Raw genomic sequence first — 26,087 nt, 5'->3', positions numbered from 1 at the left:
TGTTGTTTTTTAATGTGAATTATTATTATTATTTATTAGCACCATGAGATTTATTCCTTAACTTTACACCCATGGAACCAGTAACAGTGGTGTGTTTAAGAAATTGCCTTTTGTCTCATTGCCTCTGTTATATGTTTGTCACAAATTATTTCAGCTCATCAAACAAAAAATTTTTTGTAAAACATAATTACAAGTATTTAAGAAACTAAATTATCCAACACATACAGTGTATCACAAAAGTGAGTACACCCCTCACATTTCTGCAAATATTTCATTATATCTTTTCATGGGACAACACTATAGACATGAAACTTGGATATAACTTAGAGTAGTCAGTGTACAACTTGTATAGCAGTGTAGATTTACTGTCTTCTGAAAATAACTCAACACAGCCATTAATGTCTAAATAGCTGGCAACATAAGTGAGTACACCCCACAGTGAACATGTCCAAATTGTGCCCAAATGTGTCGTTGTCCCTCCCTGGTGTCATGTGTCAAGGTCCCAGGTGTAAATGGGGAGCAGGGCTGTTAAATTTGGTGTTTTGGGTACAATTCTCTCATACTGGCCACTGGATATTCAACATGGCACCTCATGGCAAAGAACTCTCTGAGGATGTGAGAAATAGAATTGTTGGTCTCCACAAAGATGGCCTGGGCTATAAGAAGATTGCTAACACCCTGAAACTGAGCTACAGCATGGTGGCCAAGGTCATACAGCGGTTTTCCAGGACAGGTTCCACTCGGAACAGGCTTCGCCAGGGTCGACCAAAGAAGTTGAGTCCACGTGTTCGGCGTCATATCCAGAGGTTGGCTTTAAAAAATAGACACATGAGTGCTGCCAGCATTGCTGCAGAGGTTGAAGACGTGGGAGGTCAGCCTGTCAGTGCTCAGACCATACGCCGCACACTGCATCAACTCGGTCTGCATGGTCGTCATCCCAGAAGGAAGCTGACGCACAAGAAAGCCCGCAAACAGTTTGCTGAAGACAAGCAGTCCAATAACATGGATTACTGGAATGCCCTGTGGTCTGACGAGACCAAGATAAACTTGTTTGGCTCAGATGGTGTCCAGCATGTGTGGCGGCGCCCTGGTGAGAAGTACCAAGACAACTGTATCTTGCCTACAGTCAAGCATGGTGGTGGTAGCATCATGGTCTTGGGCTGCATGAGTGTTGCTGGCACTGGGGAGCTGCAGTTCATTGAGGGAAACATGAATTCCAACATGTACTGTGACATTCTGAAACAGAGCATGATCCCCTCCCTTCGAAAACTGGGCCTCATGGCAGTTTTCCAACAGGATAACGACCCCAAACACAACCTCCAAGATGACAACTGCCTTGCTGAGGAAGCTGAAGGTAAAGGTGATGGACTAAACCCAATTGAGCACCTGTGGCGCATCCTCAAGTGGAAGGTGGAGGAGTTCAAGGTGTCTAACATCCACCAGCTCCGTGATGTCATCATGGAGGAGTGGAAGAGGATTCCAGTAGCAACCTGTGCAGCTCTGGTGAATTCCATGCCCAGGAGGGTTAAGGCAGTGCTGGATAATAATGGTGGTCACACAAAATATTGACACTTTGGGCACAATTTGGACATGTTCACTGTGGGGTGTACTCACTTATGTTGCCAGCCATTTAGACATTAATGGCTGTGTGTTGAGTTATTTTCAGAAGACAGTAAATCTACACTGCTATACAAGTTGTACACTGACTACTCTAAGTTATATCCAAGTTTCATGTCTATAGTGTTGTCCCATGAAAAGATATAATAAAATATTTGCAGAAATGTGAGGGGTGTACTCACTTTTGTGATACACTGTATATCACTTGTAAAATACCCCTTTTAAACACAAATGTTTAAGTCTTTCAGATGTGATTTTTTTTACAGCACAGCAGGGAAATTGGAAAATTAAACAGTACTTTTTACAGCTTCATTGATTTTGCAGCTAAACTTTAAAATATTGTACATTATATGGACAAATGTATTTGGACACCTGACCATACGCTTGTTGGACAACCCATTTCAAAAGCATGATATTTAAGTGAAACCAAGCTTTTCATCACGTCTTTATAGACCTTGCTTTGTGCACATGGGCACAGTCATGCTGGAACAGGAAAGGGCCTTCCTTAAACTGTTGCTGTAAAGTTGGAAGCATATAATCTCCTTAATATACTTTGTTATTGACTCAAACATATTAATTAAGAACAGGTGTCTGTCATGTTCTTTTATGAAAGAAAAGACTCAGATCACCAACTAACAGTTACTTATTTATTCAATATGATGAGAAGATCAAAAGTGTGTTCCCAGCTGGGGGCTCTCTATCTCCAACCACCATTAGCATACAAGCATCAGGAAAGTTGAGAAGAGCACCCGAATGCCTCCAGGTGGGGGCTTAAATATTCTTAACCACACCCATAGTCCATTTGTCCATTTCTTTGTTTCAGTCCATTTCTTCTCGTCACCTCTTTCATGGGCCCGCTGCCAGTTCCAGAATTGTTGTGTCCTTGTTTACACCATATATGGACTTCCTCTGGTATATTGTCAATTCATTATCTTACACAATGTTATCCGACTCCGCTTATCCTATACTGTACATCCTGACCTAGCACATCAAGTGCCTCTCAGCTGAGAATGGTTTATCATAACAACTTTACGATTTATCATAACAACTTCCGTGTCATAATAACTTTAATGAACACACACACACCCTTGTGAAAAAGTTGAATTGCCACGGTTGATTGTGGCCTTTTAGGGTGATGGTAGCCTTTTAAAACCCCAATAGTCCCCCCTTTCACACCATTTATAAAAAAAAAAATCTTATCATTCTAGCGTATGTTTACTTGGGTAAGATTATATGAGTATGTCCGTGTGCATGTACGAGCTGGGTGCTTCTCTCAAGGACATAAGAGGCAAAGGTTTTCGGTGACAGTCCTTTTCTCTCTTAAACCTCAGAAAGGTGTAATACTCTGGCAATTCACCAATCACCCAGCCCCCAATGTGAGATACTCCACCCTCAGAATTCATGATTTATTGCAAAGTTAAGCATAAACTATTACAAAAAACAACTACTTTACCTGATGTCTTAGACATCCTCTGGATCAACCTTGTACATTTCAAATCCCTCATTGGTTAATATTGTCACTTTAGTGGCCTACAGGGTAATTTTTGTTATATTGTCACCCTCCTTAATCAATACAGTTTTTATTAAACTTGGTCACCAGAGTCCTAATGCACTGTATGCAACAACAACCACAGATGACCAAGAAGGCCGCATTTATGGTGATGGAAGTCAAAACACCCAGGATCAATGACTTGTACTATCCAAAAGTCTTTGTCAACATCGTGTTAAAAGGATTTTCAATGCCACTATTTTCAGCCAACTCATTGTGTCCCAATACTTTTGCAGATTAACAGTATGTACTGTATGTGTTTCACAGCTCCAGTAATCTATATTTAATTATTCTATGAAGTGACTGACAGCAGTCTTCTTGTGGGAGCTGTCTTTAGGTACCCTACTTTTCCGTCGCCTTCCGAATAACATAGCAGTATGTGGACTATCTGCCCCAAATTAAAAGTAGTTTCAAATGTGTGGTGATTTGCACTGGTGTAATTTAGTCCACTGTGTATTGCTTGCGCCCAATATTTCGGGGTAAATCATGACCACACCGCGACCATGATCAAATCAAAACAAATACATGACTGACGCCCTTCTTTAACGCGCTATATGAGATTTGACACAGAGCCCAACAGAACGCGTCAGACCGGTGATTTTTATTGGTTTGCTTTAGTGTCGATATTGAATCTGATTGGTCTACATTGGTCGACAGGTTACGTGGCATTGGTGTCTTTGCGCAGACGCAGTACGGTGTTCTTGGTCAGAGGAAACATGGTGGCGCTCAGGATGCAGTTTATGTTTGGCACATTTTTATTATTAAATTTATGTTACAGTCTCGTCTCTGCACTGTATTTTCACCTTGGCGAGACCGAGAAGAAATGCTTTATAGAAGAAATCCCGGATGAAACCATGATAATTGGTAAGTTTTAGTGAAAAATATTAATGGAAGTTGAAGTTCCGGTTAAATGGCCTGCAGATTAGAAGCTAGCCGGATGCTAGCTCAGTGTTGGTTTTGTCTTAATGCCATGGCCTCTGGATTTCATTCGAATCGACTATTAGTTCGTTACATTTGCGCAACTTAGATAAGGTTTGAGTATTGTGACTATTTAAAACGATGACAGCTGAACTGTATGTTAGCCAACTCATTCAGGCTGCGTCTCAAATCGTACGTTATGCACTACATTGTAGACAGGCTGCTAGGTTATCTGAACTGTGTTTCAATTTCAGACTGGTTGAGAATGATTACTATGTAACACTCTATAAAACAATTATATAAGATGTCTGTCATATTGACGCTCAGATCTGCAATAAACTACAGTGCATTTGATTATCTGCATAATTTTGACCAGATTGCAAATTAATAATAAAAGGTCCTGGGTTCGATCCCCAGGTGCGGCGGTCTGGGTCCTTTCTGTGTGGAGTTTGCATGTTCTCCCCGTGTGGATTTCCTCCGGGAGCTCCGGTTTCTTCCCACTGTCCAAAAACATGCAAGTGAGGTGAATTGGAGACACTAAATTGTCCATGACTGTGTTTGCACTACAGTTGTGAACTAATGAATCTTGTGTAATGAGTAACTACCGTTTCTGTCATGAATGTATCCAAAGTGTGTAAAACATTAAAATCCTAATAAATATAAAAAATGTTAAGTGCCTTTCATTTCGATTTGGACTCTTGGCCTCCATATGGATAGTGTTTCTACAGAACATTATGTTTTCTCTTTGGGTCTTCAGGCTTCTACAAAAACCCAGTTTAAATAGGTCAATATTTATTTCCTCTACAGCAGTACGAGTTTGACAGATTTTATTAACATTTAGGAATTTTGTTGATTAACCAATATTCGACAAAAAGTAATTGTATTACACCAGAGTTTATACAAACAAATGTTTCGACCTGGCATATGCACACTGAGGATGTTGAATTTCCACTGAGTCAGATTTCAACCCAACCCCTGCACTATCCCTCTCATATCATGTTTGTATGGGGAGACATGCAGCTCTGCGATCAACTATTATTAGCGACTATTATTGTGGTGGTTGAAACTAAATGTATTTGACAAATGTAACAGACTAATAATTAGGTGGACACACCTAGGGAGAGCAGACTGTAATTCTGCAACGGGCAGTTGTAGCCTAGTGGTTAAGGTACTGAACTAGTAGTCAAAAGGTCACTAGTTCAAACCCCACCACTGCCAGGTTGCCGCTGTTGGGCCCTTGAGCAAGGCCCTTAAACCTCAATTGCTTAAACAATATGCTGTCACAGTACTGTTCAAACCCCACCACTGCCAAATGCCGAAAATGTAATTGTAACTCAAACTTTTATGCATTTTAATCTTAAACAACAAAACTAATGAGCATTAACAAGATTATTACGAAAACAATTAGCCTTAGTAACTTATTCAGTTTGTTCTTTTACATCAGTGTGGAGCCTCTGCTAAGCAGTCTACATGTTGGTTTCTACACATGATATGTTCCTTTGTGCCTTAATTTAAATTGAGGACTTGTTATATTAATTTATAAAATCCAGGGATAGCTTTAAGGTCTGTACTGCATCTCTTCTTTGTGTAGTTTGTTTCTGTCTTAGAATAGACTTATGTACTGTCCCTAAATCAAGGTTGAAGGAAAGGGTGGTCGTGCTTTTTACATTTTCTTTCAGCGTCTTTGTATATTAATTGTTTGTCTTTGTGTAAACTGGTTTCTGTGTTTAACTGCCTGTTTTATGGGTTTTGCTCTGTTGATTAAACAGCACTTTTGTCAACAGCTGTATAAATGTGCTCTATGAATAAATTTGACATTGGCATTTGACACTCTAAATCCATAGGCATTTGGAATATCATAGGCAAAGATCAGTATGGTATTGGTTCTTCCTTTGCAGCTATAACAACTTCAGCCCAGCTAATAACAACCTTGTTTTGTGCACTGGGCACAGTCATGCAGGTATGCTGAAGCCTAGTGAAGATTTCTTAACTAATGGGCCTCTGAAAAACAGCATTATTCCTCCTCCAGCAAACTGTACAGTTGGCATAATGTAGTCAGGCAGGTAATGTTCTCCTAAACACTGGCGACTTTTATGGACTATGCGCCTCAGCTCTTGGCGACCCCGCTATGTAACTTTAAGTGGTCTGCCACATTGTAGCTGGGTTGCTGTGGTTTCCGGATGCTTCCACTTTTCTATACCACTCACAGTTGGTCATGGAACATCTAGGAGAGAAAAAAAATCATAACGCTGGTATCCTATTACAGTACAACGCTCAAATGCTCTTTAGTATGCTGCATTCTTTCAGAAATGTTTAAAGGCAGACTGCATGGCTAGGTGCTAGATTTTATACACCTGTGGCAATGGGACCGAATGAAACACTTGAATTCAATGATTATGAGGTCTGTCCAAATACTTCTGTCCATATTGTGTGTGTCTGTGCAAAGCTGTGTCACTAAGTGATGACCTGTTCAAATTTCACTGACTCTTTGTTTTTCAATAGCCTGAGGGTTAAAGTTAGTGACAGTATTATTATTCTTTCAGGTAACTACAGAACACAGCTCTATGACAAACAGTCAGAACAGTATTTGCCTGCCACACCAGGACTGGGAATGTTTGTGGAAGTTAAAGATCCTGATGAGAAGGTTAGTTGTCCTAAAGCAGGCAGATTGTTTCAAAATAGTTCGTTTTTTATGTCTGATGTCTTATAACATTTATGTATCTCTTCCTTATTTTTTTTATGACAGGTGATCCTGTCCCGTCAGTATGGGTCAGAAGGCCGATTCACCTTCACCTCCCACACACCTGGAGAACATCAGATCTGTTTGCACTCCAACTCGTCCAAATTTGCTCTCTTTGCTGGTGGCATGCTTGTGAGTTAACTTCTATGTACCTGGTACATTTGGTCTGAAATCATGGTTCTCAAACTGTGTCGCTGGGGTGTTTTTATTCCTAAGAATCTGTCTTTCATGTAGCTTCAGTTTCAGCTTGATGTTTTTTTATTTGTTTTAATATATTTGCCAGTGTAGTCATATCCAGTTGCCACCTTGCTCCAGCCGCAGGCTTCTGACTATAGAGGGTCGTAGACTGTCATGTACTACCACAGACTGCTTCTTTATCCCCCTTTTCTGCCCCTTTTCCTTTTTTTTTTATAAAAAAAGATAATTATACTTTATTCAGCACATTTATAATTCTAATTAATAATTAAAAAATAAATTTTTTTACTTGGTTAATTCAGAATATTGGCCTGTATATACTGGATAAGCAGGAGATTTTTTCCTTAGAAAAGTAGAGTGACTGCTGTAGAGCAATTGGTGATCTTAACAAAAGCAATGAGATGGGTTTTATTACTGTGAAACACAAAAATGCTAAATGTTAGAGCAAAATCTGAAATGGCCCTGTCCATAATATAGTCGCTTATAATAAAGATTTTTTTTCTTCTTCACATTAGTTAATGTGCACTAGAAATTAAACTAAAATAAAATAACCAGAGGTGGCACAGTTGCACAGTGGGTAGTGCTGTTGCATCACAGCAAGAAGGACATGGGTTTGATTTTGTGCAGCCAGGAGGAATTTCTTTGTGGCCTTTTTGTTTGGAATTAGCATGTTCTTCCTGTGTCCATGTCAGTTTCCTCCCACAAGTCCAAAGACATGCAGTCAGGTCAATTGGAGCTACTAAAACTGCCCTGAGTGTGTGTGTGTGTGTGTGTGTGTGTGTGTGCGTGCGTGTGTGCGTGCGTGTGTGCGTGCGTGTGCGCGTGCGCGTGCGTGTGCGCGCCCTGTGATGGACTGGCGACATGTCTGGGATGTTTCCTACCTTCAACCCAATAAATCAGGTCCACTGCAACCCATACCAGGGTAGAGCAGTGGTAAAAGAGACAATGAAATGACTGAATGAATGAACGAGCCAGGGTAGATCTGCTTAAAAAATACATCCATTGCTAATAATTGGTGTCCTTATATTTTTTTCATGTCTTTTCTGTAGAATAGTAATAGATTTATAATGCCAAATCATTTTAATAGCAAAAAATTACAAGGGTGGATTGCTTAACAATTTCACTACTTCTCTTACAACTTTTCACAGCGAGTTCATCTAGACATCCAAGTGGGTGAGCATGCCAATAACTACGCAGAGATTGCTGCTAAAGACAAGCTGACTGAGCTGCAGTTAAGAGTACGCCAACTTGTGGAGCAGGTTGATCAGGTCCAGAAGGAGCAAAACTATCAGAGAGTATGTATTTTATCATGTATACAGTTGGGAAACTAGCATTTGAGCATTTTGTTTATTTGTTATACCAATTTTTCAGCTTCATTTACAGATGTCTTGACTATGTATTGATAATAATGACCAGGTTATACATATTGATGCTTTACATAAAAAATATATATCATGAAAGATGTAGAAGAGTTACATTTACATTTTACATCGAGTTGCCATAGGTTTATTTCAATCACTAGCAATTATGGTGATCCTAAAGGAAAATTTGTCAGGAACAACAATAGAAAAAGCTATAAAGCCGTAGCCTTAAGCACCCTTGACCCTTATCTGCAAGTGAAAAGTTTAGGAAAACACTAATTCAGACATGGACAAGTGCACCTGTTGTTAGTTGCACAGTTGCCATAATTTACATTTACATTTTTACATTTTCAGCATTTAGCAGACGCTTTTATCCAAAGCGACTTACACAATGAGCAAGTGAGGGTTAAGGGCCTTGCTCAGGGACCCAACAGTGGCAACTTGGTGGTGGCGGGGCTTGAACCGACAACCTTCTGTTTACTAGTCCAGTACCTTAACCACTGAGCTATCACTGGCCCCTAAGCTGCACAACAATCATTTCTGTTCCTACATTACAAACTGAAGTGTTTTTAGGTTCAATTAAAATGAAGTACAGGATGCATTGCACATCTAAAATTTGCCCACAAACATTGGGACAAATGAGAACTGTTGTCGGATGATTCAGGAATAGTACTGTTTGGCAGTGAGTATTTTGTAGAGAGAATGGTCGCACATATATAGCGATGGTGGGCTAACATGATGAACTGCTGTGCCACTTGAGCACCTGACGAAAGCATAATTGAAATAATGTGCCAGGAATTCCACTGAGATGCTATGGCAAGACTTTTGACAGACAGTTCGTGTTCGAAAACCCTCCAATGTAGCCGAATTAAAACAATTCTGCAAAAAAGAATAGGCTAAAATTTCTTTACAGCGATGTAAAAGACTTATTGCAAGTTATCGCAAATGTTTGATTGCAGTTGTTACTGCCAAGGGTGGCACAACCAGTTATCACATGGTTTATATCGATTTTAAACATTAAACATTTATTTTCAGTAGATAAAGTGTTCATTTCAAAGCTGCATTTCTGTTTGCTTTTGTTGTTTTATATTGAAATTAATTAAAATACAAAATATTATTTTTTAATTTTTATTTAAAAAAAGAAAACAAAAGTGGTTGAATGCTTCTCCCTATAATTATGAAAGTTGGTGCCATCATGTAACTGATCTCCCACATGTAACAGCCGTAAGAACATTGACCTGATTGGCTGATCATTTTTTAACACCTGCACTGTCATTCTTTTTCAGTATCGTGAGGAGCGCTTTAGACAGACGAGTGAAAGCACCAACCAAAGAGTCCTGTGGTGGTCAATCGTCCAAACGCTGATCCTGGTGGCTATTGGCTTCTGGCAAATGAGACATCTTAAGAGCTTCTTCGAGGCCAAGAAATTAGTGTAAAGGGTTTCTTGTTTGTTTTTAGTTTATGCAGTACACAGACATGCCCAGACGAGTCTTGCAGAGCCAGCCATGATCTCTAATGGTGTGAAGAAAGAAATAACGGTGTGAAGAAAGTCTTTTTTTTTTTAATTGTGAATTGTGCTAAAAAAAGAGAGCAAGCTATGTCAGTTCGGTGTGCGTTTAACACACATTGTGGCTGTAATGCAAGCACATGTACTTTGACACAGCACCATTACTCACATTTACCTCTTCTACAGGATGCTACAGCAACTGGTTTAATGCTTTAAACTGACATTGTTCCTTCAGTAAGACTTTATTTCCATCCATCATTAAGTCAAAAGCCCTCACAAGTTTCTCCAGATCTATCTTTAGAGATAAAGTCTGGCTCCGCAAGACTTGAGTTCAGTTTGCTGAAATCTTCTCCCAGATTTCCTTTGAGACTTTGTTCACAATTTGTTCCTGTGCAACATGCCAGCGAGAGTGTATTACAACCACTTATTTCAGTACAATCCACAGCAAGTAAAATGGAGATTATGAAGCTGTAGCCTTTTGAATTTGAATTTCTCGCTCCCCTTTTTATATTTTAGGCTTTTTGTACGCAGATTTTGTGTGAAGTCGTCCAACACTGTAGTCATCCTAGACACAAAACAGCTTACGATTCATTTTATGTGTACAGTGCTTCTTTTTTTAACATTAGTGATCTATTTAAAGTTAAGGTTCTTCTGGGTGAATGTGTGTCCATTCTTTTATTTAATATTCATTTGTTCAATTGGCATACAACCTGTTCCAGCCTAACTGTCCAGCCAAATGTGTTTTACAAGATAGTTTACAGCTGTAGTAGTCTCATCATGCAGCAGTACAGAGAATACATTAGAATTTCTTTTGGGGGGTGGGGGGGGTGTTTGAGGGGGTTTTTGAGTTTAATATTTAATACTTTGGGGTTTTTTGTGTGTATACAAACGTACACACACTTGTAATATAATTGTGGTATGTTCAACTGCATGGACTAATGTTTGGTTAATGGTAGACAATGGGTCACATTTTAAACAGACCACACTTTAATCCTTAATATCTATTTTTGACTCTTCAATATTCCTTTCAGTTTTCCCTGTTCTAGGATGCTCAGGTATTTTTTGATTACATTCATTTTCAAACACTTTTTTGGATAAAAACCTACCATTTAACATTGAACATAAATGTTGTAATTAAAGTTGATTATACAGGCTGGGGGTTTAAGCCTTTTAAATGAGGAGGGAGGACACTGTTGTGATGTTCATGATTGCACTCAAATAAATCTCTTGTCTCTCTCCAGTTGACCAGTAACATATTTTACAACAATATTAAATACCAATCTTTGCCAGCGACACATTGTGAGACATGGGAGTGAAATCACATTTTATACTTTAGGTCTATGACTGTACATTGCTGCATTTTTGTCCACTGTTGAGGCCACTAACCTAAATATAATAAATTGTACATGGTTATAATTATGATGTGGCTCTGGCTAAATTGTAAGGTCAATCAGCATACAGAAATATACCACTTTTTAATAAATGGTAATTAAAGCCCATGGCTAAACAAAGCTTTCTTCACTGTGGAGCGCAGCACTTGTGTTGCAGTTTCCAATTCATGGCAGATCTGTTTTCTGTGAATCCTCGATTATGTTTTTCCTTCTGTCAAAAAAGGTGAGTTTAGGTTTTTTTCTCAGCCTCAGCCAAGAGATCACTGTTTCACGTACCTTCTTCTCACATTTGTTTGTGCTTATGGATTTGAGACCTGAAGTTGCTTAGGAATGACAAAAAAGTCAACCTGAATAAACACAAAATGTATTTGAAAATAAGTATTGAATTTATTAAACAAAATGCTATTTTAACACCAACCATCCATGTTTGAAAAATATGATAGTTGGGTTCAACCCTGTTATCCCTGTTGAATTCTTTATAGCTAAAGTAGGCTGAAATATATAAACAAATAACGCTGCAATGAACAGAGACACTTTAGCACAAAAGTGGGCTGCTTACTTAAATTCCTTCAGGAGTACTTCAACAGCTTATAGAAAAATACAAAATAAGCCAATGTCATGTTAAAACAGCAAGTCACAACATGTACTATTGTGCAAAAGTCTTAGATTTGTTGTTTTATCAATAGTATAATGACCATATATAATAATTTTCTCTCTTTTTTTAATCTGAATCACGATGTCTACAAACACAAGAAGCAAGTATTTAGTGTGACGACCTCTTACGCTTGAGCAATAGCTGGAACCTGGCTCAAAATTAAATGGAACTCTAATTAATGTCATTACTAACACCTGTATTTGTCCTACTATTTTATGTCAAAATGACAATGTGAAAAATGGTCTATTACACCAGGTTTGTGCAAGACATGCTTGAGCATTACATACACATATTGTATGGGTTTAATTCATTGAAAGCTTGCTAACATGTAAAAGACCAACTTTTAATGATATCATTTCATTCAAAATGCAAAAGATCACAGTATTTGACAGGTGTTAAATATAATTTTGCATCAGCAAGGCCACTCCCAAAAGGTTACCAGCAAACAAATGGGATTTGAATATTGTATTCAAGATTTTTTTTCAAATAAATGTAAAGAATTGAAAGGAATCAAGGACAAAAAATTACCTTGTCTTGATTTAGTTTAAAAACCCAAAATAAATACGACATCCAGCACACGAATAAACAAAACCACCGATCAGAGCATCTAAAAAAACAGGTCTTGTGAAGTGTTCCTAACTAGCTCTGGTTAGTACCTACCAAATGTGGTCCAAGAAAAGACAGTGAACAACGACAGGGTCATGGGCACTCAAAGCTCATTGATGCACATAGGGTGTGAAATGTAGCCATTCAGTCAGAACCCACAGCAAAGCTACTGCAGCACAAATTACTGAGAAGGTTAATGCTGGATATAAGAGGTGTCAACACAGTTCATTACAGTTTGCTGAGTATTTGATTATTAGGGCTGCAGACCAGAGTGCCAGTGCTGACCCCTGTCCACTGCCGAAAAGGCCTATAATGGGCATTAATGTGAACATTAGAAGTGGACTACGGAACAGTGGAAGAAGATCTGTGGAAGAGATGGCTCCAGATGCGCTATGTGAAGAAGCTGCTGAAACAGTGTGATGATTTGGGCAGTGATCTGCTGGGAAACCTTGGGTCCTGACCTTAATGTGAATTGTACAGAGTACATTTCAGCAGTATTCCCTAAGGGCTCTATCAACAGGGTAATATACCTTGTCACACAAGGTTCAGGAATGGTTTAAAGAACATGACAAAAGAGTTCAAGGTGTTGACCTGACCTCCAAATTTGCCAGATCTCAATACAATTAAGCATCTGTGGTATCTGCTGGACAAACAAGTCCAGGGAAGATCCTGGGAAGCCCCACATCACAAATGGCAGGATTTTAAGAGATCTGCTCCAGACATATTGGGGCCAGATACCCTGAAAGGTCTTGTGGCAAGGCCGTAATCACAATTTATTATTTATATATGCTCAAATGCCCCCCAATATACTGATGTAAAAATGATAAATAATGTTATAATCCATTGTAATATGTTCCCATCAGTTGATATGGCATGGAGCATTTTACTATGACAGGAACCCCACCCCTTGCCCACAGATTTGGCCCCCCCAATATTCAGTTTATAGCTACAGCCTTGTCTTGTGGAGTCCATGCCCTGGCTGGTCAGGGCTATTTTGATGGCACAAGGGGGGCAAACACACAATGAGCAGGTGGTTTTGATGTAATGGCTGATTGGTGTCAAATTAAAGAAATCAGGAGAGAGACTTTTACCTCATGCACAGTGTAAACCGAAACCATTACTAGTGCACTAATTAGTGCATACTATTTAGAAGGTCACTGTCGCCTCACAGCAGGAAGGTTCTGGGTTCGATCCCCAGGTGGGGCGGCCCGGGTCCTTTCTGTGTGGAGTTTGCATGTTCTCCCCGTGTCTGCGTGGGTTTCCTCCGGGTGCTCCGGTTTCCTCCCACGGTCCAAAGACATGCAAGTGAGGTGAATTGGAGACACTGTACATTGTCTATGACTGTGTTCGATATAATTGTGAACTGAGCATCTTGTGTAATGAGTAACTATCGTTCCTGTCATGAATGTAACCAAAGTGTAAAATGACGTTCTAATAAATCCTAATAAACAAACAAACAATTTAGTAGGTTAGTGTGCAATTTAGGATGCAGTTTTTTCCTAAACTCCCTGCACACAATTGGGAAGCTACTTTTACTACTCAGTTAAAAGATAATTAAATAGGTATTAGGTAATAATGAGAATGTCCAAAAATGAACTTCGGTATGGTATTTTACCTAATTACTGGGCAACTATTTTGAGTGTTATACAAAGTAATTTCTAATCATGATAAAAGTATTAGAACACTTAAACCTACTTATGAAAAGGTAACCCATATGTAATCTGTTTTATATAGCCTAATAATGTTATATTTTTATAAGTAGCTTGTTTTATAACATACATACCTACTTACTTTTACATTACACTTCTTCCAGCGCATGCGCTAACTCACTGACAATTAAGGCGGTGTTTCAAACTGAATTTATATACTACATAGTACATACTACTTAGTAAGATAGTGTGCGATTTGGGATGCAGCGAGCGCTGCCTCAGGAAAAGGGAAAAGAGGATGTCCACACACTTTTCATAATTAAAACACACATACAAAATTAATGTTTACTATTTCTTAAAGTGACAAGAGTGTATGTAAACATTCATCTGGATAGAAGTAGCAATTTCATTTCGGAAAAGAGAAGAAAAGACTAAAGATGGCTAAGCATATTTTTGAAATTTTAATACAATTAAAGAAAAAAAAATTGTTCTTGAATGCAGTAGAAAACATAATTCTACTACATCTCTTTATACCGCTTATAATAACAACATTTTTAAAATTGTTTGGAGTAGCCCTAGGAACCTTTTTTTGGGTTGGCGTTGTTTTCAGTCTGATTCTTTAGCGGACGGACTGAATGAAAATAGCCAGCGTGTGATTTTTTTTGTCGCACTGTAACAACTAACTTATAATAGTACAGTAATGAAGTAATACCGCATAAACAGCGGTGTTTTATCCTAATGTTCTCGCTTACGGGTGTCTGTAGTGTCTTTATATACAGTTAGCGTTAAAAGTGCATTAAAATGCATCGACTCGGTACTGATGAAACTCACTGATAATGCAGAAGTAGTTACAGGAGAAGTCAGTGTTGTGTCGAGTCTGTAACAGCAAGAGTGAAGAATCATGAAGAAACACTACTTTGTATAAGTTAGCTGACGAGCTGAGTGCTGGGTTTCCAGTGTTAAAGCAGTGTTCATTAATATGTAGACAGGCAGTGTTCTTTTAAAGAACAGTGGAGTGTGTATTGGTGTACTTAGTTTAAAACTGACATTAATAAAAGCAACTACTCAGTGAAGAACAAAGATGATGTACTCCTCACGAAGAAAACCCGTACTGTATTTTAAAGAGGACAGAAGGTAAGGATTTTGCTACATTTGTTAAAGATTATCACTATTTAACAGACGCGTTTTCATTAAATTCAACGCAAGCAGATTAAGGGCCCTTCTTAGGGAGCCCAACAGTGGCAACATGGCGGTAATGGAACTTGAACCTAGCCTTTTGCTTTGCTTGATAGTCCAGTAACTGCTGTAGTACCAGTGATCCATAGTACATCCTTTAAGTATTTAATCTGGATTTTGTTCGGATGCTAGCAGAAGTACGTATACACCGATCAGCCATAACATTAAAACCACGTCCTTGTTTCTACGCTCACTGTCCATTTTATCAGCTCCACTTACCATATAGAAGCACTTTGTAGTTCTACAATTACTGACTGTAGGTCCATCTGTTTCTCTGCATGCTTTGTTAGCCCCCCTTTCATGCTGTTCTTCAATGGTCAGGACCACCACAGAGCAGGTATTATTTAGGTGGTGGATCATTCTCAGCACTGCAGTGACAGTGACATGGTGGTGGTGTGTTAGTGTGTGTTGTGCTGGTATGAGTGGATCAGACACAGCAGCACTGCTGGAGTTTTTAAATACCGTGTCCACTCACTGTCCACTCTGTTAGACACTCCTACCTAGTTGGTCCACCTTGCAGATGTAAGGTCAGAGACGATCGCTCATCTATTGCTGCTGTTTGAGTTGGTCATCTTCTAGACCTTCATCAGTGGTCACAGGACGCTGCCCACGGGGGGCTGTTGGCTGGATGTTTTTGGTTGGTGGACTATTCTCAGTCCAGCGGTGACAGTGAGGTGTTTAAAAACTCCATCAGCGCTGCTGTGTCTTATCCACTCCTACCAGCACAACACACACTAACACACCACCACCATGTCAGTGTCACTGCAGTGCTGAGAATGATCCACCACCTAAATAATACCTGCTCTGTGGTTGTCCTTGTGGTGGTCCTGACCATTGAAGAACATGGTGAAAGCAGGCTAAAAATGTATGTAGAAAAACAGATGGACTACTGTGTAGCTGTTTATAGACTGCTTTTCAGTAATTTTTTAGAATTTATAATTTATTGGTATAGTAAAATGTCTTATGTGCTTTGGTATTTTTGCCAAATCATCTACCCTTGTTGAAAAATAATCTGAAATGCTGAGACATGACACTGCTCATATAGGCAGATAAGAATGAGCTTTTTAATTTTTTTTCATTCTAAACATTTAAGAAATGAAAAGCAAAAGGTTCATCCTCATGAAGATGTGCTGTGAGTAGTATCTAATTTGTAGTGTCCATGCGTGATTGCATGGCATGATGTGAAGAGATTTTTGTTGCAAATTGTCTGTGTCTGTGTGGATTTTCTCTGGCATTTTATTAGCTACATGTACCATACAGATGCACTTTGTAGGGATCACTACTGACCAAATGTATTTTGGTTGATTGACCGTTCTCACTGCAAGTACACCAACTGGCTAATGATTTATAGTGTGTCGTGTGTCGAACTAGAAGACCACCTGGGTGCCTTGCGGTTGATTCCTACAGAATGTGTTTGTGATTAAAAGTTGCATGGAACTTTTGTTTGTAGTTGGTCCGAGCGCACACATGGTTCAGATTTTTATAGGGCTAAACCGTGGAGCCCAGATTGAGTGTAATCAATTACTAACAAGTCGCGGCTTGTTTTCTCTCACGTGGACAACTGGAGAAGTTTCACAACTCATAATTTCTTCTTTTTTTGAATTTTTGTAGATTTTCATGGAGGAGGTGTACAGTGTTAAAACTCTTCGTTCTCTGCATGATGCTCATCTTCAGCTCTTTTCTCTGGCTGCAGCTGAGCTGTTCGGCTGATCTGAACCAGGCATTAGTGGTCGATCGTCCTCCTTATCAGCCGTGTCCTGCAGACAGACATACCTCAGCCGCTGATGAGCCCTCCTGGGGCCCTCACAAAATGGCTCTCATCATCCCTTTCCGGGAGCGCTTCGAAGAGCTTCTTGTTTTTGTTCCGTACATGCATGCGTTCCTCAACAAAAAGAAAATACGGCACAAGATTGTTGTCATTAACCAGGTGGATCACTTTCGGTAAGTTTGCTTTTTTATCTATTATAGTCTTAAATGTCTTTTTCATGAACTTGATCATTTTACTGTCTGTCATTGCAGATGCAAATTTTGTAAATTTTTTAAAACAGTTTATCATTAGTCATTACTTTATTTATACAGCGCCTTTCCTGTGCTGATGACGTTTAACTGTCAACTGACTTAGTGTCCTATCAAAATATAAAACTCATGTCATATGTGGCCGCTCAGGTGGCGCAGCGGTAAAAACACACGCTGGGATCTCGAATACATCGTATCGAATCTCAGCTCTGCCTGCCGGCTACGGCTGAGCGGCCACATGAACTACGATTGGCCTGTTGTTCAGATATGGGCGGGACTAAGCCGGATGGGGTCTCTCTCTCTCATGACTGGTGCAATTACTGCTGGCTGATTGATGTCACCTGCACAGAGATGAGATGAGAAAAGAGTGCTCTCAGGGTGTGTCTTTCCGTACACAACGCTGAGCTGCACTGCACTCGTCAAAGTGTAGTTGACAAGATGCATATGGCATGCTGCCCACCTGTCGGAGGGGGCATGGGTTATCTTTGTTCTCCTCAATTAGAGTGGGGATCGGCATTTGTGGAGAGGAAGCGTGATGCAATCGGGCAATTGGACGCTCGAAAAAAGGGGAGAAAATGCATAAAACATCATCATATGTGCTTTAGTAATTTAAATCTAATCTAACATGGTGAACATGGCAGTAATGTAGTGAGATAAACATAAAAAGTTCACTCAGATTGAATTTTAACCCAGTTTGCCGCTGACCGCCACCAATGAGAAAATATTCTTTGTCAAAAGATTTTATGTAGATAAATTGTTGTGTCTTCAAATAATATAATAGAAATGCTTTATTTGTCATATTTATATATACAGGTGTACAGTACAACAATATTCTTTCTTCGCATATCCCAGCTGGGGTCAGAGCGCAGGGTCAGCCATTGTACGGCGCCCCTGGAGCCGAGAGGGTTAAAGACCTTGCTCAAGGACCCAACCATGGCTGCATGGTAGAGCTAGGATTCGAACACTCAACCTTTCGATTCATAGCCCAAAGCTCTACCCACTAGGCTATCACTGTTCATTGCTTTTTAATAACAATGAATGCACCCTTTGATTGAAGAGCGGTACTCTCTATATTTTCCAGGTTCAACAGAGCCTCTCTTATTAACGTTGGCTACATGGAGAGTGGGAATGATACAGACTACATTGCAATGCATGACGTGGACCTGCTGCCTCAAAATGAAGCTCTGGACTATGGATTCCCGGCAGAGGGACCCTTCCATGTAGCCTCACCAGATCTTCATCCATTATACCATTACAAGACATATGTTGGGGGAATTCTTTTGCTCACCAAGAAACACTATGATTCTGTAAGACACCAAGATTAGTTTGGTTGGTTGATTTTCATATCCTACAGACGAGTATCCAATTTAATTTCTTATTCCTATCATAGTGCAATGGCATGTCCAACCGGTTCTGGGGATGGGGAAGAGAAGACGATGAGTTCTTCAGAAGACTGAGAGCAGCTGATCTGCAGGTACATAAGATTTTGAGTAACTGAAAGCGTTTATATTGGTCTTTTATTTATTGTTTTAAGTACTTAAGAAAAGTAAATGAGGACAGATAAACTAAGGCCAAAACACATTTGTCAAATAAAGTGTGCTTGCTTACTGGTGATGATTTGGCCAGAGCCGCATATAAACAACACTGTGTAATTACAGTGCACAAAAAAAGGGTGGCTCAGTGGCTCGTTGGGTAGCACTGTCGCCTCATAGCAAAAAGATACTGGGTTCGATTCCCAGGTGGAGCGATCCGGGTCCTTTCTGTGTAGTTTGCATGTTCTCCCAGTGTCTGCATGGATTTCCTCCCACAGTCCAAAAACATGCAAGCAAGTTGAATCGAAGATACAAAGTTGTCCTTGAATGTGTTTGATGTTAATTCAGTCCTTTCTGAATTGATCATGATCTTAATGGTCAGTTTTGCTTACTATATTTAATATAAGCACTGTATAGTGACATTGCACATCACAGATCTAATCATTTCACATTTACTGATAATAGAGTGAGTAGGGCTCTAATAAATCTGATATGGAAACACATTTAGAATCAAGAAATACCTGTTGAGAATAGCAACTGGCATACATTATTCAGAATAGTACTAATGTACTAATTATTAAAAACCTGAATTATTTACATTTGCTTGGTTAACATGGCAGTATTTTACCTTGCTTCTTTGCTTTATCTACTTTGCTACCTTGCCACTGATCTAAGGCTAGTTGCATAAAAGCAGCATCTTAGTAATACTTGTAAAATAGACAATCATAATGATAAAAAAATACTAAACCACTATCAGTTGTATTTTGTAAAAAATTCATTGAAACTACACACACAAACCACAAGAACATAAACATTGAAATCACAAATCTTAATTTCTACGTCAGTAGTTTCTATAGCCATGCTCACTGAGCACTTTTGTAGATTCAGTTATAAGCTACACCTACCATACAGATGGAATTTGTGGGTATGCAGTTACTGACTGTAGCCCATCTGTTGCCCTGTACATTTCGTCACATCATTCTACTACCTTTAGCAATTGAAAGGGACCCTCATAGGACCCAACTGTCTATATATTATTTGATTGGTGGACCATTCTCAGCACTGCAATGCAATCACACGTACATGTCAGCGTTGTACTGGTACTAGTTAGAGCCCAGACCTTAATCCTATTGGAAATCTGTGGGGTGACCTAAAGAGGACTGTGTGCAAGAGATCTGATACACTGTGCCATGCTGATACACTCCTACCCAAAAGACTGAATGCTGTCAAACAAAGTTTCCCCTTAAAAGATTTCAGTTTGTTTTCATTTGAGTTGTACAGATTATAGGTTACATTAAAGGTGGAAGAAGTTCTAAAATTATTCATCTTGGTCTGTTTTTTATATAATAAACACCTGACATTGTAACAGGGGTGTGTAGACTTTTATCCACCAAGTTTGTTTACTTTTGTATTTACGACGCTTTAAACATGATTTCGCAACTAGCCACTAGATGGCGTAATTTTACACTGTTTAACCGCTCTCTACCAAACACAGTCTTCTGCAGTTCTGGACGCCCTTGGTCAAATTCCATGGTTTAGGTTAAAAAGTCAGCATATTAGAGGATAATGTAAACATGAATAAATGTAATGTAATGCAAACTTCATTGTCAGTGAAGTGACATTTTGTAAGATCCAATAAATGCAATGTTATGTAAAGGTTATTACTTGAATGAATAGAGTATGAAACTATATTATGCAAAGAAATGTCAAGTTCTCTGGGCCCAAGCTCATCTCAGATGGACCGAGTCCACGTTTCAGCCTGTTTTCAGGAAAAAGAGGCTGAGTTTTCTGTGCCAAAGACAAAAAGAACCATCCAGAATGCTATCAGCAAAAGGTGCAGAAGCCAACATCTGTCATTGTATGGAGGTGCACCAGTGCTCACAGCATGGGTGTTTTGCATACTTGTGAAGGTACCATTGACACAGAGGCATGTATTAGGATTTTAGAGAGACACATGCTGCCGTCAAGGTGACATCTGTGATTATTTTTCAAATTTCAACATGACAATGCCAGACCTATTTCTGCATGCTTCATTGGCCCTCGTGCTTGCAAGATCTCTCTCCTATTGAAAATGTGTGGCTCATCATGAAGGGAATCAGACAAGTCTTGTATTAAAAGTCTTGTATTAAAACTGTAACATTTAGTATCCTCAGTTTCCAAATGATTAAAAGTGTAATTAATAGGTGAGTTGATGTAACAGTGGTAAATATGACTTTGTCCAAGCTTTACATAAAACATAGAATTTGACCAGGGGAGCGTCCCAGAAATCCCCCAGAAAATGGTAGTTGGCATATTATACAGTGTACTATATTTAAAAATATTTACAACCAGTAAAACATGCCAAAACAAGTACACTTCAGTGTAAAAATGATTTCATAACATTTCAAGATTTTAAACCTATTCAACACCACTGGGTCGCTTCACCTGACTTGGTAAACTGAACCAGTGTAAAAAAGTTTTAGTATGTTTGAATAGACTAATGGCCTTGTTACTGCTCTCCAGAGGTCACATGGGCACGGCTTCATTATGCAATACCTTTCCCACTTTCCTTTTTTTTTCTTTTGTATTTAGTGGTTCCAAATAATTCTGGTCTGAATACCTGATTTGGCACAATTCTGGGTTTGGGATTAGCACTGAAAGTATGAGAATGAGTGCACCTCCCAGTGGCTAGACTGTTTGGGTTAAGACAATGACCCAAATACAAACTGTGAGACAGCACGGTCAGGTGTTGCCTTAAATAACAAATAATTATATATAACATTGTTACTGCTAATGTTGTTTTAATGTTAAATGTATATAATCTTCTGTCAGCTTTTTAGGCCAAAGGGAATAAACACTGGCTATAAAACGTTCAGGCACATTCACGATCCTGCCTGGAGGAAGAGAGATCAGAAGAGAATAGCTGCACAAAAGCAGGTAAAATCCACCTATTCGCCACATCTAATTATATAACAAACACACATGCACGCAAGTTCACTCATTTACTCACTTATTGCAAATTATTTTCATGGATTCAAGTAGTACTTTGGCAGTGCAAGAAAACCTTTATTCCTTTATTAATTACCTGGAAATGTGGTCAAAACATTTTGCCATTTTGCATTTGTTTTTAAAGTGCATAACTAAGCTTATCTTATAAATTAGAACACACTGATATTTGAAAAGTTGTCAGCCTCAAATTTTTACATGTTTTAAAGCCTGGATGAATAATTAGTGTGTATAATATTACAGCAAAATGAGTGGATGTTATTTTTTTTTATATGACCTGGACAGTAATCAGACCTCATATGAGTAACAAAAGTGTGAGCTCATGTGGTGTAATGACATGAGCCATGCTGCTGGCAACAGCAGTGCCTGAGTTTGGAGGTTTGAATTCCAGGCTAGGCTCACAAATACAGAAGGCGCATGCTGTAATGTGAACCTAGCCACTTGGGGCACACACTACAGTGCACCCTTAGTGCTGGTTCCAAGCACGGATAAATAGAAAGGTTGCATCAGGAAGGGCATAAAGGCTGCTGAAACAAATATGTGGATGAATGATTCATTGTGGTGACCCCTAACTGGAGCATCCGAAAGGAGTCATTCATTCATCATGCATCTGAGTAGGCAATGCCGAGGGGATTAAACTTTTATGCACTTTATATTTTGTAAACAGGGTTTTATATAGTATCACATTTGCACATTTACTTATGTTATTACTGTTCCTAGTAGAGAACAAAATATTTACTATTACTAAATATTATTATTTTTAATTATTATTAAAATTTAAATGTTAATTAATTTGTAACATTTATTACATAATTTCTTGATAATTTAAGTTTTTGATTCATTACAATGTTTTTACTCACTTGACTCGATATTTTATGAATCTATAATTGTAATAATTAATTAATTCATTCATTCATTCATTTATTATTTATTTGTCATTGTATTCACAGGAACAGTTTAAAGTTGACCCAGTGGGTGGTCTGACCAACCTACGCTACATAGTAGAATCGCGGCAGGAGCTGACCATCAGTGGTGCCCCCTGTACTGTTGTCAACACTTTACTGGAGTGTGATTTGAACCAGACTCCATGGTGCCAATTCAGCTAACATGGTGTTCTTATGCCAGATGCCATGACGATGCCATCTCCTTGTTGCTGACAGTTTAACTTCAGTAATCACCGGTTATTTTCATCAATTAGTATTAGGAACAAGACTTTGATTATATTTCTACTGGACAATATTGCTTCGTAAGACCTTAATGAAGCTGACTCTCTCAGCTCTCAGTTTTTCTCAGAAAGAGCTGAACACATTTCAGGTACTGCAACAAGGCTTCATCAGTGATGTTACTAGTAATAAGCTTTCTGTAGAAATATTTTTCAAAAGAAGAGTCTCCAGCTGTAGCATTGACCTTTTCGGGCCCTTTCTCATGGTCCTGTTAGTCAAATTTTATTAACCTTGTTCTTGACAGAATTATGTATGCTGTATTTAGAATAAATGTGTCACTTGAGGACACAAGATGGTTTAAGGTACAGTGAGTACATTTGCACACGTTATTTATATAAAATATTTTAGACCAGTCTGGGTGTTTTTATACTACTTCTATTTCATGTCTGTACATTTTTTTTACTCTCTGGTTAAATGGTGCAGCATGCTGGCTTAGTAGGTAGTGTTGGTGCTGCGAAAGTCAGTATGTGATTTACTTTGTAAATGAGTGGAAATTCAAGCAAAGAACTAGAGTCCTGCACAGCATTTAAAGATTCCTGGGTAGACACTGGACACACTGTTACCCTGATAAAGATTAAGTTGTTTATAAAGATGACAAAATAAATTGTCTAATTTAAGTCTGTATTATTGTTATTTGGAAATGAATATTTTCTGCATTAAATTAGCAATAACCATGTCAACTCTTTCACCCATATCAAGAAATCCAGGATGAAATAATATATGGATGTATTAAGGTAAACTGTGTTGCATAGCCTGAATTTGCACACTCTATTGAGTTGGTTTTATACTTTATGACTTAATGTTCCCCACAAGATAGTTAAAATGGGCAGTCGTAGCCTAATGGTTAAGGTACTGGACTAGTGCTGAAAAGGTCACTGGTTCAAGCCCCATCACTGCCAGGTTGCCACTGTTGGGTCCTAGAGCAAGGCTCTTAACCCTTAATTGCTTAGACAATATACTGTCACAGTACTGTAAGTCGCTTTGGATAAAAAGCGTCCACTAAATGCAAAAAATGCAATATTAATTGGACTGTCCGGTAGATTTGCAGCTTTAAATTTTTTAGTATTTTTATTTAGTATTAATGATTGACTCTCTTGCACCCAGTGGTTCCCATTGAACCATACTCACTGTGACTAAATAAAACAGGTGATGAAAATGAAAGTAAATTTTGGAATTACAGCTACAGTCTTGAGTACCAGTGTTGTGTATTTATAATGTATAATAATGAAATTGATCAATTGTATCGCTCTACTAGATAAGTAAAATAGTTTCATTATAAAATGTTACCCAATTTAGGAGTGGCAACCAGCAGCAGTGGAACTCAAATTTAATTACTGTTTAAATTATGTGAGCTCAGGTTTCCCTTGATCAGATTACCAAGTGCATGGTATTGGTAATCAGATTATTGCCATACTCGAAATTCTTGCAGTTGTCTGATTATGTGCATGTAAATGCTGTGAAACACTGAAAGACATCCAGTTTATGTGACAAAATCAGAATGGAATGGGGAATTATATTACTTCTGACATGACCCTACACTTAAAAATCTCCTATTTCAAAGATAACTATGAAATTAAAGATATTTAAGAAGTCATAAAAGCAAGCTAGGCTTATTAAGCATAAACACACTTTACCTCCTAAAAATCACATTATGCTTGTATTGTAGATGTTCTGGCCTCTTTTATTACTATATAATCAATTGCCAAAAATAATGATTTAAACTAAAATCCCACTCTGTTCTACCCATAATTAATCTTAAATCTAGCCAGTAGGTCGCCTGTATGCCAAGCTGACCTTTTAAACTTTACAGATGTTTTTGTAAATCTCTTTCTACTTTATTCAGGTTGCATTTCTTGTGCTTAGCTTTATTAGTTTTGCAGATACTTTCATTCAAAGAAATGTCAGAAAGTAATAATAGGCCACTTATTATTTCTTTTCTTCTTTTCTCACATGCTCAGGTGGCACAGAGGTAAAATACTCTAGCCCACTAACTAATTTGAATCCCAGATCTCAGCTGGTTGGACGTCTACACAGACATGATTATCTATGTCTTGGAGATGGAATGGTCAAACAATCTAACCAATGAGAGATGCAGTTGTCTGTGTACTTTTCTTATTTTGGGTTGTTAGGGTTGCGGTATGGCATCGGTATCGGCATAAAAACTGTGCTAAATCAGGTTTGTGGACCAGAATGTTGCACTGTGTGACCCCTAAAAATACGGGAGCAGCTGAGTATTTCCCCATCTCTCTATGTTCTATCCATTGTTCTAAATTCAATATATTAAAGCAGTTCAGTCAAGTGATCAAAATGTACAAAGTTGCTGGGGTTTAAAAAAACTGAATTTCAGAGTCATACAAAATGGATTTATCAGGGAACAAGTTAACACCTTACAGCTGTTTTGCTGCAACTGAAGTAAATCAAGCTTTAAGGGTTCCTGTAGATGTTTACATTTTGTTGATTACGTAGAAATATTGTGTCTATTTAAAAACCCTGTTGGAAAAGATGGTTACTACACCCTCTAATTCAGAACAGTACTTTGACAGTATTGCACTACATAATATACTGCTGCTGTAATGCCGAGGAAAAAAGGATATTGACTATTATAACCCCTAAAAGTGCAGGTCTTTCTTATGAAATAAGCCAAGGTTATTGAGTACAAGGTTATTGAGTACACTTGGAAACTGGTGGAAACTGACAGGAATAGGTCTGGTAGACCCAAAACCACAACAGCATCAGAGGTTCAACTGTGAAGAGAAGCCTTAAAGCTGCAGGATTGGCAAGTGGCAGGAACAATTGGGACAAAGAGGCTTGCATGGGCCATGAAGCAGAGCCAGTAAAACACTAAAGACTGGGAAAAGGCCTTATGGACTGATGAATCAAAATGTTAAATCATCAAGCAGCGAAAGG

General features: G+C 38.6%; 2 protein-coding genes across 2 annotated transcripts; both read left to right on the top strand.

Moving 5' to 3' along the window:
- The first annotated feature begins 3,879 nt into the window (after positions 1 to 3,879).
- tmed9 (transmembrane p24 trafficking protein 9) lies at positions 3,880 to 11,306 on the top strand. Its single transcript, XM_063000614.1, has 5 exons — positions 3,880 to 4,030; positions 6,628 to 6,728; positions 6,831 to 6,956; positions 8,168 to 8,314; positions 9,667 to 11,306. The coding sequence occupies exons 1-5, from the start codon at positions 3,883 to 3,885 to the stop codon at positions 9,814 to 9,816; spliced, it is 672 nt and encodes a 223-aa protein (XP_062856684.1). The 5' UTR covers positions 3,880 to 3,882; the 3' UTR covers positions 9,817 to 11,306.
- A 3,643-nt stretch (positions 11,307 to 14,949) lies between these two features.
- On the top strand, positions 14,950 to 23,797 carry b4galt7 (xylosylprotein beta 1,4-galactosyltransferase, polypeptide 7 (galactosyltransferase I)). The gene is made up of 6 exons (XM_062999967.1): positions 14,950 to 15,322; positions 17,036 to 17,365; positions 18,522 to 18,747; positions 18,831 to 18,914; positions 21,784 to 21,888; positions 22,908 to 23,797. The coding sequence occupies exons 1-6, from the start codon at positions 15,270 to 15,272 to the stop codon at positions 23,061 to 23,063; spliced, it is 954 nt and encodes a 317-aa protein (XP_062856037.1). The 5' UTR covers positions 14,950 to 15,269; the 3' UTR covers positions 23,064 to 23,797.
- Positions 23,798 to 26,087: the final 2,290 nt, after the last annotated feature.

The sequence above is a fragment of the Trichomycterus rosablanca genome, chromosome 8 (assembly GCF_030014385.1).
Source record: "Trichomycterus rosablanca isolate fTriRos1 chromosome 8, fTriRos1.hap1, whole genome shotgun sequence".
Lineage (NCBI taxonomy): Eukaryota > Metazoa > Chordata > Actinopteri > Siluriformes > Trichomycteridae > Trichomycterus > Trichomycterus rosablanca.
This window is presented reverse-complemented; position numbering and strand designations above follow the sequence as displayed.